Genomic DNA, 20,773 nt, shown 5'->3' on the forward strand with positions numbered 1-20,773 from the left:
TCATCCAAAAACTGTTCATATCTATTGGAGAATTCTTATAAAGTTGACAAAGTTCTCTATATAATTCGGATACAAGACCTGTATCTGAGGAACTGCTTATAAATCTCCTCCCCCTATCATCTACTTTCCTTCTAATCTTGGGTACATTAATTTTATAATTCTTAGTATGAATGTCCTCTATTGTTGCTTCCCTTATCACCCTGTGCTCCTCTAATATTCCTCCCCTTATATTATTTCCTTGCCCTCTTTTTTCTTAATTTATATACCCTTCTAAAAGGCCCTCTCATCTTTATGCCTCACCTGTCTATATCCTTATAAGTTAAGAAAGTGTTTAATCTTTTATATGCATGTATTATTTCTTCCTTTAACCACCTTTAATAAGAATAAGGTGCATTATCAATCTTCCATGACCTGCTGCCTTTTACTGTAACATCTTTTATTCATGTCTCTTTTATATTAGATAATTATTTCATTTTATCTTTTCCCATCCAATTTTATTTTTTGATGCATTCCATTATATTTGATTCAACTTCAAAACTCCTATCTATATATGTTCTTTCAAATTACCCAATTAATGATATTATTCTTAAGGCTTATATGTATCATTTTCCCATTTGAGAATATTATTGCATACTTTATAATTGGTCTTTCATATTTGTCTTATGTTTCTTCTTGTAGTTCAATTTTCCTGTTCAGTTCTGGTCTCTGCCTTCTCCCTCCCACCAAATATCTGGGGGAAGGTAGATGGCTCAGGGTATAAAGAGCCAAGATTGGGGATAGGAAGTCCTGGGTTCAAATCTAGCCTCAGATACATATTTTGTGTGTGTGTACCCATTTAAGAAAAAATTTTAATCAACCTATTTATAAAAACCTCTTATCTTCCATTTTGGAATCAGTATTGTATATTGGTTTCAAAGTAGAAGAGTGAGTGGTAAGGACCAGGTAATGGTAGTTAGGTGACTTGCCCAGTCACACAGCTGGGAATTGTTGGAGACCAGATTTGAACCCAGGACCTCCTATCTGTATGCCCGATCCTCAGTCTGAACCCTGCAACCCATTTTAAAATTGTGAACTATTATGTTAGTGTTGGGCTCTTCTTCCTAAGTGTGTAAAAATATCTCAAGGTATAGGTGTGTGTATGTGTGTGTGATTGTTATTTCCTGAGCTTTCTGGGGATCTTTGCTTCTTGATTTTTCTAATTTCTATAATACACGGTCCCCAGCAACTCTATCATTTTCAATGTTTTTATCCCCTGCAGTTTCTGCAGAGGCTATCAGCATAGCTTTACCCCCTCTCTCCTGGAGCTACAACCAGGAACTCTGCTCTTCCAAGGTCCTCCTCTCCCTTCAGCCACACTCACTGGCATGTGTTCACTCTTTCCTCCGCCTCAACTTCAATCTTAGATGGTATCTAGTCAGTGCAAAAATACCCCCTAATCTTCTCCCTGTCAGCTGCCCAATTCCAAAACAGTCAATCAGTTGAAAGATCACAAGCTGAGACTGGGGTCCACACAGCTGCCTCCAGCCCCTGCCATCTGTTTATTCACTTGTCAGACTGTCACCTAGAGCCTTCCCAGGTTTTTTTCCAAGTTGTCTCACTTTGCATGATTGTTTTCATCCCCCCTCAACTATTTTTGCCAACTTAAAGTTCACTCAGAGGCACTATTTTTAATTCTTCCTGGAGGAAGCAGGAAAGCAAGATAACCCTCTGTCCCATTCCACCATCTTCCCACAATGCTCTCTGATTGTTTTTCATGTATAAAAATCATTCTCCCTCTGTACTCAAGGTCTAGCCTGAAGCTGAGGAAAGGGTCTGATCTTTATTTGGCATGCCTTGCTTAATAAATCAAAATGATTGGAACGTTGAACTTTTGTTTCCTCGGTTATTTTATATTTTACCTGCCACATCTTCCCATACTAACTTGCATCAATAATCCCAGGCATTACTTTTCCCCACACTCAATATTGATAGCTTATTAATTTAAAAATCTCTTTCAGAAGCCAGGCACTGGCAGCAGGAAAGGGTCAGGATAGAATTTAAGACCTATTAAAGGAAACACAAGGTATTGATACCAACTTTCATTTTTGGACCTCAGCATTAGCATTGAAAAAACAAAGTCCAAATGTTAAAATTATGTGCATTTTTTATTTCCTTTGTCTCTATTACACAAGAGTACCAGATTCTGCAAAAACACACAAAAAAGCACCAGTGTTATTATCTTTGCTCCTTGGAAATGTATTGTTAAAGTTAAAACATTAAAAAACAGCCCCAAATCATATCCCAGGCCTCCCTGGGTGTGGGGTTCAGCACCAGAACTAGGGCAGATATGCCCTGAGTGAGGAGCTAGCTTCACTGTACTCTGCTGTCCCAAGAATCTAGACCTAGAGCAAGGATAGGAAAGAAGGGTGAGCTACTTCAGACAGGAACTGGTCCTTCTAACAACCTATTTTTTAGAGTAGATTTTCAAACAGTGAAAATAGATCTTTAGGTATTAGAAAGGGAAAAGGGCAGGAGTGAAAAACTAGACTATTTTATAGGGGCAGGGAATGACCAAAACTACATTAATTTGGGGCATTAACCTCTTGGTGCCAAAAAGGCAAATGAAAGTTCTCTATCAGTTTCAAGACTGTGCTTGCTGTTCAATGCTGGAAAATCTGCCTGTCTCCAAGGTTAGGTTTATTAAACTCCCTGGAAGCCTTTTGACTTTTTTCAGATAAATGGCCATTGTTGCTAACTGTTTTACTTGGAACTGTGTTTAGTAAGTCCAGCAGGCACAACTCCAGCCTTCATTCCAAGAGGGTTATGCTGCTAATTACACAAGTGTTTGTCTATCCATCCCTCACCCTGCACAAATGATATCATGTACCTCTATTTACAAAGTATACACTGCTATTTCTCTAGACCCCCTTTCTGCAATATGCAGCTTGAAGAAAAATCAATACTATCATCCTTTGGAGCTAATCTCTCAAAGATCAGGATAGTCACTTCCTTCATATTTCAAGCTATTTGCTGTTGTAGCCCTTAGAAGTGTGATGGTTGTTCCCTTCTTAAATGTTTGACCTTGTATCCTACCTCCTACCCCAATTCTATTAACTTGGATTCCTTTTGGTTCCCTTTCCCTACATAGTCACCTGAGTCACATACTGTCCTAGGTTTGAAGAATGAAGCCAAATTAGAAACTGAGGCAGGATCTAGGCTGCTGTAAGAAAGTCATTATCGTCATCTTCCTTACATTGAAGTAGGAAGAAAGACAATGGACTGCATTATTTCCCCACCCATTCATCCACCCTCATCTGCCTCTGTCCTTATCACCATGGTACTCTAGGATTGAGTCACCCAAGTAGGAGCTTGGAAGGAATGTCTAGAGAAAGCTAATCTCATTCAGAAGAACAAAAGGCTATCATCGGTTAAGGTAGTTTTCTCCTGTACTCCTTATAACTTTGAAATGGCACATAACGAGTAATACTGTTGACCTACTCTGGAAGGGAATGAGTGCAGGGGGAACTGGGGTGGTTAGACAGCAGAGGTTTCTTCCCCCTGGATGGGATCCTTGGTGGAGAGGCTGCCAGAGATGTTGTCAGACTCAAGCAGTTCAACGATACTGTAGGGTGAGCAGTCTTCCAGGCCAAGCTTGCTACAGAGCCAACCACAAAAGCCCTTCTCCATGTCCCGGGCAGCCAGCCACCAGGCACCCCAGGACCACGAGAGCTGAGCTACAGCAGCATAGAGGCCCAGGGAAGAGGCCACAGCCATGATGAGGACTGGATAAAAGAGGATGAGGCAGGGGCAGCAGGAAATCTTGTGCCAAAAGGTCCTCTCCTCATTGTATACCAGGAAAATGTTGTACCAAGTGATGGTCCCATAGTAGAAAGAAACAATGAAAGAAAGGACAAAAACCACAGGCAGGCAGACCACTGTCCATAAGACCACATGAGGACCTCTGTCAGCTCCTATTTGGCAGGTCTTCTTTCCCTCAGGCGTGGCTTCATTAACTAACTCTTTGGACTTGGTCAATTCCTGCAGCTCCTTCTCTGTTAAAGTAACATGGATGTCTACCATCTGACCCTTTTTCTTCCCCCGAGTGATGGTGCCAGTTAATGTAACATAGCGACTGTCCTGGGGCATGTTCCATAAACCTGCAGAAGCAAGAGCAGAAAAGATCAAGGTCCGAAAGAAGGATGTTTCATCCCCATCATTACTGTATCTCAGCTGGACATTTTCCCAAGTTCTGCTATTGCATTGCTACTCATGAAACAGTTGGCTTGCTTGAGTAGATATGCTCATTTGGATCTTTGTTTATGTGTGGGAAGAACATTTCCTAAGACTGAAATTAGTTAGCTTTGGTTAAAGCTTAGATTCATGAGATAGGTGATTTCAATTCTCTGTTCAAATATTCAACAGATTCTTTATGATAAAATATAGCAGGGTATTATCTCCACTCTGTAAATCATTTTGAAGCATTATAGAAAAGTGAGTTATTATTGACAGGTAGTATACGGGGAAAGCTCACTGTCAGGAGAACTTATTTTATACATGTAGAAACTGAGGCTAACAGGGTTAAATTATTTGTCTGGGGTCACACAGATAGGAAGTTGTCTGAGGTTGGATTTGAACTCAGAAACATGAATCTTCCTGACTTCAGGCTCGGCACTCTATCTACTGTGTCACCTAGCTGCCCTGGCTCCCACTAGGGGAATGAACGCCTGTCTCAGCACTACACTAACAAGAACCACATATTACCACCACATATTTTTGGCTGTCTTGTGTTTTCCAAATATTTCTTAGAAAAAAGACCGGGGGAAAGGTTTGTATTAATTCTATCATAAAATCTCACATGCAGAATATATATATGTAAACATATGTATGTGCATAGACACATATCCCTGATCCTGATGCACATCTCTAAGACTAATGATACACATTTCCCAATGGAAGCATTGTCAAAGCACATTTTCTGAGAAGGAAATACATTTACTCACATGAAAAGGCTTAAATTTCCTAGGAATCAGGTAAATACAAATGAACAACTTTAAGATATAACTTCATGCCCATTAGAAAGGAAAAAAACCAGGGGGGAAATGGTAATCATTCTATGTTTTCTAAGTTTTCTATGATATGTAGAAAATAACATTGACTACAAAAGGAGATATTTTAACTTCTTTATTGATAATACTCAGACCTGGGCCTTACTATCTGACCATCTGCTGTACGCTTAGAATTTCCTGTTCATTCCATATGTCATTTTCATTAGCTAAATTTTTTTATATGGTTTGTCTCCCCCAATCAAAGTGTGAGTTCCTAGAAAGCAGGGATGGATTTTCTTTTTCTTCATTACTTAGTAAAATGAGCAACTAGGTGGTAGAGTGAGTAGAGCACTAGATTTGGAATCAGGAAGACTCATCTTCAAATCCAGCCTGACACTGGCTTTGTGATCCTGGGCAAGTCACTTAACCCTGTTTACCTCTATTGTTTCCTCCTCTACAAAATGGACTGGAGAAAGAAATGGCAAACCACTCCAGTATTTTTGTCCAAAAAGGGTCACAGAGAGTTGGATATGACTGACAAACATGATTACTGGTACATATTTAACAAATGCCCACTCATTCATTTTCTTTTTCATTTTTCTTTCTCTAATATAGGAGTTAGAATGACAACAGGTTATGATTAGATAAAGAAATTTCAGATTTCATGACTATGAAGGCAGAACACTTGTGGATGCTGACATTCATTCATTTTTCTTGTTACTTTTGCAATGCTTTCTTAAAATGATGTTAAATAGGAGTAGCAAGAATGGATATCCTAGTACACTAATAGTTGATAATGAAAATGCTTTTTATATAATGTTACCCAAGTGTTTCAAACATATATATCTATATATAAACAGAAAGATCCTTCTCTTCCTGTATTAAAAAAAGTTTTTAGCAAAAGCACTATTGAAGTATTTCTGTGTATATGGTAGCACACTATAGTCTTTCTTTTTAAAATCATATTGACATGATTTATCATTTTCATTTCCTGGTAATCATTCTGGATCACAAAGGTTAAGTTTTTATATACTTGAAATAATTTTATTTTCTATTTTTGAGTTGATAGTCATTGATTATATTAACCTATGGTTTTCTTTATCAACTTTGTCAATGTTCAATTTAGGGATAAAAGCTGAACAGGATATCCCATAAATTGTATTGCAGTTTAAATATTTAATAACTTAAAACTAGCCAGTAGTTTAGTAATAACATCTATTAATAGTTTGTTATTTCCTTCATAGAAGGAATTGGGTAACCTACTATCTTTATGTTTTAAAAGTCTCTAGGAAATGAATTATTTGCTCTTTAACTTTTAAGCAGAAAATGCTTGTGGACCTAGCTTGATCCACTGTTTTGTTTTGTTTTGAGAGTAGTCTAATTGATTTTGTAGATAAATAGATTTTTAAACTTTGGTCTTTTTTCTCTCTCTTAATTGTACTATAGTAAGACTATTATTGGTTACTTTATGCAATGTTAATTGCTTGATACTCCAATGTGTCAATTTTGTTCATTATTTCTTTCTGATCTTTTAAAAAAACAGTCTCTCTCTCTCTCTCTCTCTCTCTCTCTCTCTCTCTCTCTCTCTCTCTCTCTCTCTCTCTCTTTAGAAACCCTTACGTTCCATCTTAGAGTCAATACTGTATATTGGTTCCAAGGTAGAAGAGTGGTAAGGGCTAGGCAATGAGGGTTAAGTGACTTGCCCAGGGTCACACAGCTGGGAAGTGTCTGAGACCAGATTTGAACCTAGGACCTCTCATCTCTAGGCTTGGCTCTCAATCCACTGAGTCACCGAGTTGCCCCCATAAACAGTATCTCTTAATGGATAGTTTAGTTTCCTCCTGTGATTCTGTCATTTTTTCTAGCTCTTTTTTTGGGGGGGCTTGTGATTTTCTTACTATTGCTAATTCTTATTTAATATTTTTGAATACATCACTTGTCTATCTGAGGATATTTTGTGTGGTTTATTTTTCCATTTTCATTGCTTCAAATACTTTAGATGATTCACTTGCTGCATTGGTAATTTACAATTTTTACAGCAAAAATGTAGGGCTCTTTTATGCTATTTCCCCCTCATTACTTAAAATTCTTTAAAAGCTAAAGGAGGATTTTATATTTGTTTCTACTGGTAACTGGGAGCCACTGAAGGTTATTGCATAGGAAGAGAAGGTTGGGCATATTTAGACCTGGGCTTTAGGAAAATTATTTTGATAGATGAGTGGTGGATTGACTAGAGTGGGGAGAGACTTAGGCCAAGAAAAGCAACTTGAGAAAATACTGAGGGGGTGAGGTTTTAAAGAACACAGAGATAATGAAGATCAGGATGAGGGGCTGCAAGGTAGAGGGAGAGGTGGAATGACAAAAGGTTTTGATTAGAAAAAGAAATTTTGGATTTCATAAATATGAAAGGAGAACACTTGTGGATGATGACAAAATTCAAGGTACAACCATTTCTCAGTATAACTGAGATAGGATGAAGAAGTAAGTCATAGGAAATGGCCAAGTTGGAGGACAGGAAGTTAGGGTATTTGCCAGGGTATCATTGTGGGTGTTGATGAGGGTAGGAGTTGAGAAGAAAAGAAAGACTACAAACTAGGCTATGAATCATTGAGGAAGGAAGGTGAATATCCTGGTGGTTAGACAATCACAGCTACTAGCATCTTATTTGAAGAACTACTATGGACTGAATGAACCTAAAAGAGAGAGGTTCCTGATTGATTCATGGAAGAAAGTTTACAAGTGTCAATTAGAATCAAGAAATATCCATTTCCCTCTATTCTTCAACCAGGAGTTTCAGGTGATATGACTGAAAGTGGAACCAATGCTGTGTCATAAGGAGGGAATTGGATCTTATTTAGGGCAAGATGAAGGAATGAGAAGAGAAAAGGTGTAAGATAAATGGATATTTATTAACTTTGGAGCAAGCATTCCAGAGAACACAGTGCGAGGGACAGTTCACTTTAAAGTGGGATGCTGGAACAAGTTGAGCTGACAGAGAAAGAAATAACGAGACAAACAGTAGTGGGGTGATAGAGAATGGGATTTGTACAATGACAGCTATGGGTTAAGAATCTGTGGGGTGAGTGGAGTATGATAGTGGGAATATACTAATTTGTAAATGATGTAAATGAAGTCAGCTCTGAGAAACCAAAGAAGCATATGGTCAGGGTGAAAGGACAAATCCTTTCTTGTGTTATTGTATACACAAATAATAATCTATTAATGTAGAAAATCCTATTAGGTTTTAGAATCATAAATCATGTGATCAGAGGCTGGCAGTAGAAAGGACCTTAGAGAACATCTTGTCCAACTCTCATTTTTTCAGATGAAGAAATTGATTCATGAAGGTTAAGTGGCTTGTCCAAGGTACCATAGATGAGCATCAAAGGAAGGATTTGTATTTAAGTGCTTTGATTCCAGAGTCACTGGGTTGTTTATTTTTTTTTAAATAAGTGACATGTTTCTTCCCTTAAAATTACTTTCCAGAAATGTACCTTGTAGAGGAGGCTCATTTGGGTGTTTGTTGGAAAATATCTACTGTGTCAAAAGCAAAATATATCAATAATTTTTATTAAACAGACCAACCTGGAAGCAGTCACCCTTACTTTTCTAAATATAATTTTGAAAGAATACACATCCTTTAAAAGGAATGAAGCAACTGGTAGAAGCTGATTTATTTCCTAAATGGCCATTTTCTCAAGGATGGGAAACCATTGACCTCAGAGAAACTTACCCTCAGCCATAGGATGACCAAGGAATTTGTCCCCCTCCTCCTCTACGGAACATTCTCCTTCTTCATATTCCCCCTGTTTCTCATCTGCTTTCTCATTTTCTAACCTGTAGACAATAATAGATTCAGGCCGAGATTCCTTCTTTTTCTTCTTTCTTCTGCCCATTGTGGCTTCTCCATCAAGAGCCAGTGCAGCAGCCACTGCCTTTCTGAGAGATCCTTGATGAGGACTTGGTGGCTGACTCTTCTCCTCCATTGGCATAGGCTCCTCCATCATAGTGTTAATCCAAGCTAACTCTTGAGAAGTATTGGTCCTAAAGGTAAGTTCACAATTCACACATCACACAGCCTGTGCCTGGGTGGTGTTGGGGAATAGACACCCCATTCCCATGTTCATCCTGAAGGAGAAAAACACACCAAATCTATCAATGAGGAAACAAATAGGGTTTAATACATAAAAGGAAGAAGAACTAGAACATTTGGCTTCTTCAAGTCCTAATCCAAGATTTAACACTCCTTGGCCCTGGGATCCCGTAAAAAGTGTGGTCCCTAGTTGCGTGATCTTAGTTTGCAGGGGATTAAATGTAGCATGTAGTATTTGATCATTAAATTAGAAGGTATGTCAGGGCTCTTCTGTTTTCCCTGATATATGGATTAAATTCCTTTACAGCTACCCTGACAGGTAAATATTCAGCTACCACTTAAATACCACCTGTGGCTGGGACCTCATTACTCTGAGGCAGCCTGTTCTGGTTTGGGGATAGCTCAAATTATTAGGAAGTTTTCTTTTACATTGTGCTAAAATTAATTTTCTTTTAACTTCTTATTATTGCTAGATCTGCTATTGGGGGCTAAGCAGAATTAGTTTACTTCATAACAACCCTTTACATATTTGAATGAACAGAAAGCAATAAGCACTGGTGATACAAATATGAGAGATTGTGCCTTTTCTTAGAGAGGTTAAGACTAACAGGAGACAAAATATATAGGAATGGTGTCTAGGAAATATGCTTTGGTTTGGGAGCATGGAGGGTTAGTGGAATCATAGGGTGACTAATTGAAATGGTCTTTCCAGAGACAAATCACAGTGTTGGTTTGATTACTGTTCCCAAAGTGAGCGATGAAAAGGATGAGAGTTTAAGAAGTGGGAATGGCTGGATATGACCACATGGCAGGTGAATAGTCCTTATAGAGATTCATGTTCTTATGTTAACTGTTCCATATTTAGGTGGCTGGTTTGCTAAATGCTACAATATTTTTATTTAAGACTTTTTTTGGGGGGTTGTAGTAGGAATACATGGATGATTGCTTTGGCAGAAGGAAGGGATGACTACTCTACCATGATACTGATATATGACCTATTTCTAGGAAAAGGAGGCTTATACCTTATTACCAATGAAGCTTAATATGAAGTTTCCAAACCTGTTGGCTCAAAGATGAAAATATGATATTTGCATAGCATTTTGCACATAGCTGGCATCTACAGATGCACTGGACTCACCAAATCATAGAATCTCAGTGCTGGAAGGATTCCAGAATCTAGTCTTAAGAGTACCTGAAAAAGAATCCCTTCTACTGTAGAACCAACAAGTGGTTACTCAGTTTTTGCTTAAAAACCTTTTAGGTGTGGGAGCCCTCTAGCTCCTGGGTAGATCATTCTACTGCAAACGAGAGACTTTCCCTTTCCATCTCAGTTATTGTACTCATAATTATTCAAGTTTTAATGGGTACATATGTCTTATGGTCCCTTCTTGATATAAGAATCTCTTTGGGTCAAAAAGAGTACAACTCAATCTACCCATACTTCTGGGAGCCTTAAAATAGTTGGATGAATATGAGTAGTGGAAGTTCAAGAGATGAACATTTTCTAGAAACTTGGGAACATTTTATAGAAACAACTATAGAAAACTTCAAAAAAGAATGAGGTGATTTTGTCTACCACCCTTTCCCACCCATCAATGACATTGGAACTAATAAAAAAATACACATTACATAGCAAAGAAAAAAGACATATCTATAGACACAAATAGTCATCCAAGGGATGAAGCAGCCCTAGGGAGCATGATCCTTTGCATCATAGAACAATGCATCTATTGACTCAATAAAAAAGCAGATTCTAAGAAGTTTGGCTGAGAAACATCCCTAGCAGAGACCCTGCATCCACTAGAAGCAACCTGAGAACTCTAGAAGAAAAAAAGGAAGAGAGAAAGGAAGAAAAGGACATCCATATCCATGCATTGCCAAGAGTTACTAGTTAATTTTTTTTTGTCACACTAAATTTCTTACATGTATACTTCGCTACCATATTACTCTAAGCTTATGCTTATTCTTCCTATGAATGCTATGTGTATTTGTGATAGAATGAGCCCTTGGATTTTTAGGAGAATTATTCTAACCAACTTTTTTTTTACTATATCGTCTTAAATCCTTTGGCTAAAAGTTAATTAAGTTACTGGCTGATTGTTAGTGGGAAGCACATTGGTAGGGGCTCTTGAGCTTTTTCTCTCTAAGCTCTTTTAGGGGGTAGTTTTATAGATTTTTATTGCTCATATAAATACTATTTATATTATATATATATATATATACATTGCCAGTGTATAATTATGATTCTAATTTATTCATTCTGTACAGTTTCATATATATTTTCCCTTATATTTGGAGTATCTATGTGTATCTATGGAATTGGGAAACCAGACATGTAATTTATCAGCATAGGAAACTTCCTGTGATAGAACTCCCTTTACCAACATGGATCCATACTCACCATGAATCTTAAAATCATAGAGATTTATTCATAATATTGAGAAATTAAGGGAATAATGCAGGGTCATACAGCCAATATGTGTCAGATGAAGGTCTTGAATTTAACCTTTCTTGCTTCAAGGAAGTTCCTTGCTTCTCATTCTTTATGCCACATTACTTGTCATGTTATAATTTCTTATAGTATGATAATTTTCCATTATTTTAATATGCCACAATTTTTAGCAATTCTCTAATCACTGAAAAAATGGATCATTTCCCATTTTTAATTGTTGCTATTTCAAATCATGTTCCTCTGAATGTTTTTTAAAGATTAGTTTTTTCTAGTTTCTACAACATTTTGAGTATAGTCTTAGTACAAAATAAACTGAGCATTTACATACATATACATATATATTTGACAATTGTCATTCTTGGTCATCGAGAGATGACTACTACTACATATATATTTATAACAGAAGAGGGTTTACACAATTGCTATTATTTATAGTTTTCTTTTCACTGTGATGTAATCTCCTGGAGTGGCTGGGGGTTTTTAGTTTTGAATCTATTGGATCCAAATGTGGGAAACCTTTTTTGGAACATGGAGTTTTGCCTGAGATAATAAACTTGTTCTCTTAGTGATTAGTAAAACAAAGGGGCAATAACTTAGAGCCAGGTAGTAAAGACTTAGCATTGACTACTGTTCTCTCTTAACAACAGGATCTTCTTTATCTCTATATTCTGCCAACCTCCTCTTTCCTTACTACTTTTTTAGCCTCCCTGGGCAGTCTTCCTATATAAGAAAATTTACTGGTGGTAACATCCTAGTTTTTATATTCTGTCTTCAAAATTTCTCAAATATAAGGGGCTCAGACTTTTAGGTAGGTCAGAGAAGATTCTATAGAGTTATTAGGCACTAGAATTTTTAATGATTCTAATTTTATTAGGAAATTATGGGATTTGAGAAAGAGATAGGTTTAGGATGAACTTTATTTTCTTTTTCAGGAGGACTGTGGATAGCATCTGGGGCATAGGGTAACCAGAGAATTCTGAAGAAAGCAGGGACAAAATATAATAGCATGATAATTTAAGTGATGCCTAGGGTAAGGAACAGATAAGGGATCTAGAAAAAAGGGACCTAAATGTGAATGATGAAACAAAAAAGAGAGAGTTCTTTACTATGCTTAGAGCTGTGTAATTAGGATTTGCTCCCCAGAACTCTAAATCCCAGCTTCCTATGTTCCCTCTCATGTTATGTGCTAATGTTGGGAGGATATACGTTTTATGTAGCTCTGCCCTCTCACTCTCTTTTCCCCTGATCACAACAGGTGGGTTTACTTTTTGTTAGATAATTGGGTTTGAATTTCTTTTTCTTTTAGTTTATTTTCATTCTACTTCAAGTGATTATTATTATTATTATTATTAAACTTTATAAAATATAATGCTTGGAGTTATTGGATATTAATTTAAATCTTACAGAGTCAGAGTGTAGAACTCCCATTTATGTTGGTAGATTGGGTCCCCAGAGTTCAGCTGATTACTACTCTCCTTAGATGTTCAACTTAGGTTTTCCTAGTACTATTGCTTATCAGTCTCCACAGGTACATTTCCATTTCAATCAAGTAGTAGATATCAATTAATTTTTAGTGAAGAATATTTACTAAGGCAGCATAGTAAAAAGTGGTAGACAGAAGTATTCCTGTTGTTAGGATGGTGATTTAGGGGATGGAACCAGATGGATAGGTTTGGGCCAGTATCAGAAGATAACAGGTTTGGGAAGGCCAATAGAGCACAGTGTAGACAGAGCCTGACTCTAAGAAGACACACAGATCACTCAATGAAATGGGAAGTAGGTTTAATAAAAGAAATAAGGTAGAAGGGCATGGGATAACCTAAAGCTAATTTGTTTAACTAATACCTCAGGATCTAATATCTCTTCACGGAGATTTCTTCAGAGTGATTTTTCCTACTCTAATCTTCTCACTGCTTAAATATTGGCTAAGCTACACTACCCCCGCCCCCAGCTGATTTTAAGAAAAAAGTCTGTGTAAGCCTGAAAGGGCCCAAGGAAGGTCCTAGATCTACAAGGACCCAGGCCTGGCAATCAGATGACAGATGGTTCAGGATCACCAGGAACTGCAGTAGATAAAAACAGATCAGCAAAGCAAGGAGGGCAGCAGAGCAACAGGGCAGCTGGACAACAAGACAGGACAGGGAATTCAGGGTAGTCCAGGGTAGTATCAGCCACTAAGGAAAAGCAGCCTGTTTCTCCAGATCAAAACCAGAGAAAAAACCCCCAAACCTCAGTTAACTGTCTCTCCCTTACTTTCCCATTCTAGAATTCTCTCCCTGTTAGTCTCATGCCTCTGCAAACTTGCTCTAACCCTCTCTTCCTTATAACACTGTCTCCCCAAAAGTCTAGGACACAATCTCCTACAAGAATATATGGGTCAATGGGAAAAGTATTCTCAAACTTGGTGTGCTATGGTGGTGAGGTAGGGTAAATATATGCCAAAAAAGGTAACTCACTCAAAGTTACATGGTTACTCAAGGTCCTTTTTTGAGGTGATAGCTGATTTTTTTTTAAATGCAAGAGATTCCATTTCTTGAAACTACACTGTTCTATATTTGGCAATCTTGCTATATTCCTGGGTCCATCTTTGTGTCCCATGTGTGTCTTTCTGCTTCTGAATGGATACATTCCTCCCCATTTAAATACACCCTTGTCTTCCTCAGTATGTCACCTACTTCTTCTTACTCTTACATTTAGCCAGGGTTCTCCAAAGTTCTATCATCAACCCTTTTCTCATCTCTCTGGAAATAGCTTCCCTATTTTAAAGTTACAAAAGACTCATAAGATCATAGATTTGGGGCTAGAAGGGACTTTGAAGAGTACCTAGTTCAATCCTTTTATTTGATAAAGAAAGCCTTCAGGGAAAGATTAATCTCAAGTAATGCCTGTGTCAAAATTGTGCATTGAATAGGAGTGACTATAATCTGAGGAACACTGTAAATTACAGTACACTTTTCTCAGGTTCATGATTCTCACGTGACAGTTCTTTTGCTTACATTAGCACTTCAAGTTCTCAAAAGTGCCTAACAATTTGTTCATCTGTGAAAATTGAAGCCTCTCTAAAAATCAAAGGATAATAATTATGGTCACTTTTACTTGAGAAAAGGAAGAAAGTGGATTGAACCTTTCAGGCTTAGAAGGGCTTGAGGGATGCCTGAGCAGGGAGCTGCCCATCCTTGGAAGTTCAGAAATATAAATATGTCAAAGCCCCAGCAGCTGGCATGTACCAGATAAGAAGCTAGGGGCTGAGCAGACCCCGATAAGAACTTAGGGGCCAAGCAGACCCCAGCAATATGAATATGTCAAAGTTTCAAGGATAGTATGTCTCAGATAAAAGACTGGGGGGGGGGGCATACGTGTGGAAGAGTATATAAGTCCCAACATTCAGGAGGATAGGGGGAACTCATTTGCTGAGTTTTCCTAATGCGCACTAGTTCAATAAACGACCCTCTTGCTAATTGCATTGTCTATTGGTCTTCCGTGGTGGTGGGTGAAAACCCGGACCCTAACAGGCTCTTATGCCAAAAAAGATAGCCAGCTGTTTTTCTTCCTTATGTCTAAGGAAGGAAGAACAAGAAAGCCTTTGATTGCATATAAAGGAAATTTTTTCTGACAGTGAGAGAACTTAGTCTTTAAAAAAATAAGACCCTTACCTTCTCTCTTAGTATTAATTCTAAGACAGAAGAGTGTCTAGAGCTAGAAAACTGGGGTTAAGTGACTTGCCCAGGGTCACACAACTAGGAAGTATCTGAGGTCATATTTGAAACCAAGTCCTCCAGATCCCACAACTGGCACTTTAACCATCTAGCTGACCTTTATTATTGTTACTTTTTCATAAAAACCTTATTTTCTGTCTTAGTATCAACTTGTACAGAAGAGTAGGAATTTGCCTTTACAAGGGATAACTGAGGAAAGCTTCAGCAATACCTTCCATAATGGGGAGGGGGGAGTCTAAGAAGAGGAGCAGGAATCTCCTGTGACTTAGGGGATGATTTTGCTTGAATAAAGCAAGATATCTCCTTTGCATCCCTGTCAGCATTTGGATTCTGTGATTCTAAATGTGGAACCTTGCACAATCAGTTGGCAGGGCAAGCATCTGTTCTGTTGTGGGGGAAATGCATGGAGTTGTGAGACAGATGGAAGAATAAGCAACAACAATGTCTTAGAAAATGAACAAATTTTCCTGTTGTTAAGAAATTCCTAGTACCTGGGTACCTCAAAGGAAGACTCCGAAAGCATAGCAGCTACTTTGTCCTTTCACAATGAACAAGGTGGGGAAGTCTAGAGATCTTATCAAGTCAAAAAGCATTTCATAAGTACCTTGTATATGCCAGGCATAGTGCCAAGTACTAGAGATACAAGGAAAGACAAAAAGCAGTTCCTATTCTCAAGATGAGTACAGATTAATGGAGAAGACAACATACAAAAAACTATGTACAAATAATATATATTCTGTGTGTATATGAATGTGTCTGTGTGTATATATGTGTGTGCATGCACATAGATATGCATTTGCCTATAGATACATCTATGTACCCATGCAGATAAGCATTATATATATATATATATATATATATATATTTATTTATTTATTTATTTGTATGTATGATTGGAGATAATCAACAAAGGGGAGGTGGTAATTTAAGGAGGACTAGAAATGTCTTCTTGTAGGAAATGGGACTTCATTTTTTTTAACCCTTTCCTTCCATCTTAGAATCAATACTATCTATTGGTTCTAAGGCAGAAGAGCAGTAAGGGCTAGACAATGGGGGTTAAGTACTTGCCTAGGATCATACATTTAGGAAGGGCCTGAAGCCAGATTTGAACTTAGGACTTCCCATCTCTAGGCCTGGCTCTCAATCCACTGAGTCACCCAGCTGCCCCCAACTTTATCTATCTTGAAAGAAGACTAGAGGTGGAGATAATGGAGAAGAGAATTGCAGATGTGGGAGACAGCCTAGAGAAAGAAAAATAAAGTGGCATTTTTGAGTAAATATTTAACTCCCATTGTGAAGTTGTTGCCATAAGGAATGATGGTGCTACATGAGAAGTAGGTAATGAATTAGAGGTATCTATCCTCATCTCTTCTTTCTAGCATCAGTAGAAGGAACCCAGAGAGGTTGAGGAAGATAATGACAAAATGGGAGATCATCTTTTTCAATTCTTAATAATCAATCCATGGCTCCTTGGCAATGAAGTCTAGTGTTATATCACTCTCACTAGGAGGAAGAGTTGGTTGATGTCTATCCTTTACTCTTCCTTTTCTGCTTTCAGCACATTTTTTCCTATGCTGGAACGTTTTCAAGAAAAAAAAGGGATTTCATGTTAGTAAACTGTTCACCAGGAGGAGTTAGGATTTTCCATTCTGGAGAATTAATTGCTCAATGGCTGCATTTAGGCTTTGGGACTCCCAGGCTCTTCTTATTCCAACATGCTAGTAAAGACTAAAGAGTACCCAAGAATTTAGGAAATTGAATATGGGAAACCATGGGGATCTAGTTCAGGTGATCTGCAGTAGTCTAGGTCAAAAACCTTTACAATGCACTCTATTTTATGAGGAAAGGGTTTTGTGATCATCTTTAGAATTAATTTAGTTATCAAAGAAAAATAAGATTGAGATTTTCTGGTAAGAAGGGTATGCATCACTTCTGGTAGCTAATTTTTGAATAGTCATTAAGAAGTATAGTCATGATTTAAATGAACATCCTAATGCAAACACCAACAACATGGAAATGGGTTCTGATCAAGGACACAAGTAATACCCAATGAAATTACAGGTTGGCTGCAGGAAGGGTGGGTAGAGGGGAGGGAGGAATAGAATATGATTTTTGTAACCAAGGAATAATGTTTGAAATATACCAAATAAAAATTAAAAAATACATGGAAAAAAAGAAAAATGTTTTAAAATAAATAAATCAGTACAAAAATCATATTATGTTTTACATAAAAATTAAATGGTAACTAAAAATAAAAAAAGAAGTATAGTCATGAGGAATAGGGCAGCTAGGTGGTGTAGTGGATAAAATGCAAAGTCTGGAGTAAGGGAGACTCATCTCCCTAAATTCAAATATGCCCTCAGGGATTAAAAGGGAACAGGGATGATGGAGGGAGAAAGGGAAGTGGGGAGAGAAGGGGAAAGATTGTTCTTCTCCTCTCTTTCTTTTGGGAGGAGGTAACCAAGTTTTATCTCCTTGAAAGAGGGAGTATGTCTCCTCAGAGAATGGTTCTGGGAGATGGAGGACAAGAAGTAGAGGGGAAAGCCTTGGTAAAATGACACAATGATCCCCTTGAGGTCTAGGTTATTTTTGAGAGGCAAGATGAATTCTTTTGCCTCTGGTTTCCTCAGGGACACCAACTGCCAATTCCCCTCAAGACCTTGGGCTACTCACACCGCAGGAGAGATGTTTGTTCCTTGGGTCTGATAGTTTGGATCATTGGGATCCAGAGGTTAACCCTCCTTTTAGGGAGAGGTATAATCTCCCCAAATCTTCAGTCCCCTTTATTGCTGTCAGTAGCTGGTCCAGACTTAGATCTAAAGTAAAAGATAAATTTATTTGGGTTCAAACAGGGAAGGGGTGGTTCAGGTATCAAGTGGGTAGGTGGGTGAACAGGAAGCCCTATAACTATCCCTCTGGCAAGTTAGCCCACCAAAGTCTTGGGGTTCAAGGCTTTCAGCATTGATCCCACTTCTTGCCAGCTGCAGTTGATCCCTACTACTAAGCTAACTAGCTTTGAATACAGGAGTCCAGGAACAGAAAAAGGGACAGAGAAAGGATCTGTGCATAGCTCTCTTCAGAAAGTTCCAATCCACATCCCCACTGAGGACTTTAAACTGCTGTCATGAAGGGTTTTGTTGAAGGTTTTCAGGGGTTCAGGAAAGACAGTTGGTCTCCAAGGGAATAGGTTTCTTCTGAGCTCCTGGGAATCCACCTCACTCCTCTCTTCCCTAAGCCAGAAGTGACTTGTCTGTTGAAACTCCAAGGCTCTGTTCCTTCCTTAGAACTCTCAGTTTCTTCCTCCCCCTTCTCCCCCCCCCCCCTTCTTGGCAAGCCACTTTAGTATCTTTGCCAAGAAAACCCCAAATAGAGTCCCAAAAATGAGATAAGACTGAACAACAGGGGTTTTCAGGAGTGAAGGCTGTGGAATAAAGTTTCTTTTTTTTAATTTATAATTTATTCTAATTCTGGGATATTCTGCTAAGGCAGAGCTCCCAGTGTGAAAGAATCTTACACTGCAATGCAGCTCAGCAGCTCAGCTGTAAAAATAATTTTAGAGAATTGTCTGTGGGCACTGTGAAAGTAAGAACTTAACCAGTGTGTCTCAGAAAGTCAAGACTTGATCTGAGTGTTCTAGACTCCTAAGCTGGCAGCATTACACCAGGTCCCTCTGTCTTGCTTGGTCAGTCTTTGCAAGTTGGAAGGGCTTTGAGTAGGGCTCTAATTCTAGAGGCTTTATGTTTGCTGCCTGGAGTTTAATACTAGGTTCATTTCAAGGCGATGAATTTTTCAGGAATAATCACTTTCAAAAACTACCTACTAAGAAAGAGAGGGAGATAGAGATCCCTCCATCTGGAAATCACTGGAAGAGCAGAATGTGGTAAAAAAAAAGATAGGTAGACTTGAAGTTATGGAGACCTGGATTCAAAGATCTCATCCAACAATTCTTAGCTGTGAGAACAGGGAACAAATCAACCTTTCTGCTTTAATTTGCTCATTTCAAAATGACAGCAATGACACTGTCCTCCCAAGGTTATGGTGAGGACAAAATGAGATAATGACTCTAAAGTACTTCTAGCAAGCTTTGAAGGAATCTGCAGGGTCAGCTTGACTTCCCATCTTTTAAAAATAAAAATGAAACAATGCTTTCCTTTGAGATTTTAAAAAAGAGAATCCCATTCCCTCCTTCAAAGGGCATGAACTGCAACCCATGAACTACAAAGAAAGTGGGGGGGGGAGGCATTCTATAAATAATAAATCAGAATGAAAGAGATGGAAAATGGAGAAGATAGAAGGGGTACAGTTGTCTTCTAGGAACTGCAGTCCCAGAGGCTGGGTGGGTCCCAATGGGGGAGGGGAGGAGCTACCAAATCTATTCTGGCTAAATACTGGAAGGACATCCTTTAGACACATCACACTCTCCGGACAAATAAAGAGAAGCAGTTTTACCAGATTAGTCAGATTCATTTGCAGACCACTATTGTGTTGCAAGCAGGAAGCAAGAAGAACAATGTAAAGAGAAGAATCAGTATAAGCCAGCCCTCAATTCGACACAAAACACCCCCCCCCCCCCTTAATCCAGGTGCAGCTGGGTCTAGCGCTCTTGCCTTACACAGGGATGGTTAAGAAACTCCTTCCCCTTCATCTCACATACTTAGAGAGGTGGAAACTCTCCAGCATGATCCCTCGTTAAGAAAAATCTGTTCGCATGCAGCCACAGATGAAACTGGCTCATCTCAGATGCTGCTGAATCCGTCATCTCTCACCTCCCTGGCCTGTGAGTGCAGACGAAAGGCGCTGGCCTAAGAATCTTAGAACAGGGGGAGATACCCTCATTATTTTTACCGGTTCGCTTCCATTATGGTCCAACGCTTAAGCAGAAGCAAACGCCAACACACCAAACCAAGCCCTCCGCAAACTGGGGTTAGAAGACTGGAATTACCCAGCCCTGGCCCGCCCCCACCCCACGCCCATCCCCGCTCTCTTTGGCAAAGCCTGTTTCTTGCCCCCTGCCCAAAGGAGTCATTGGGATGTCCTTTGAAGGGGATGGGAAAGGGACCAAAGCCGATCAATTCTAGTAGCAGGTGCATTCAAGGATGTGTGGATTGCCTTTATCCAAGAGTAACAATGGGAATTTGTATCCCATTCTCCCCAAGGCGCCCCCTCCTAGCCCGGGGTTTTTTATTTTTTAATTTCTTTTGGCACCGATGTTAAACAGACAGACATAGACAAAACAAAACCGAGCCAGATTCTCTCACCTGACCCTGCACCTGGAGCAAAGGAGCGGAGAGGATGCGGGGATTTCGTAAACTGCCTCACCTTTCTCTCCAGCGTTTAGAGATCCTTTTGGTGGCGTCTGGGCAAGCAAAGCGCGAGGGTGGAGCGAGCATCCTGGCAGGGTTTGGGGGGTGAGGATCTCTCCTCCCCACAGGAGATCACATGGCGCTCAAGTGGGTGGCCCTGCGGAGGCGGGGAATTGGTCTCCTCA

At 38.9% G+C, this 20,773-nt stretch overlaps 1 protein-coding gene across 3 annotated transcripts; it reads right to left on the reverse strand.

The window, feature by feature from the left end:
- Window positions 1-2,125: 2,125 nt before the first annotated feature.
- TMEM169 (transmembrane protein 169) lies at window positions 2,126-20,741 on the reverse strand. Of its 3 annotated transcripts, XM_007501772.3 has the most exons (4): window positions 20,605-20,668; window positions 17,959-18,101; window positions 8,758-9,152; window positions 2,126-4,136 (listed from the first exon to the last, which is right to left on the reverse strand). In XM_007501772.3, exons 3-4 carry the CDS (start codon window positions 9,029-9,031, stop codon window positions 3,514-3,516), a joined length of 897 nt encoding a protein of 298 aa, XP_007501834.1. In that variant the 5' UTR covers window positions 9,032-9,152; window positions 17,959-18,101; window positions 20,605-20,668; the 3' UTR covers window positions 2,126-3,513. The 3 variants fall into 3 exon arrangements, with proteins under 3 accessions (XP_007501834.1, XP_001368106.2, XP_007501833.1); XM_001368069.4 differs by lacking the exon at window positions 17,959-18,101 and having other exon boundaries at window positions 20,544-20,741; XM_007501771.3 differs by lacking the exon at window positions 17,959-18,101 and having other exon boundaries at window positions 20,605-20,736.
- Window positions 20,742-20,773: the final 32 nt, after the last annotated feature.

This window comes from Monodelphis domestica, chromosome 8, assembly GCF_027887165.1.
Source record: "Monodelphis domestica isolate mMonDom1 chromosome 8, mMonDom1.pri, whole genome shotgun sequence".
Taxonomy (NCBI): Eukaryota; Metazoa; Chordata; class Mammalia; order Didelphimorphia; family Didelphidae; genus Monodelphis; species Monodelphis domestica.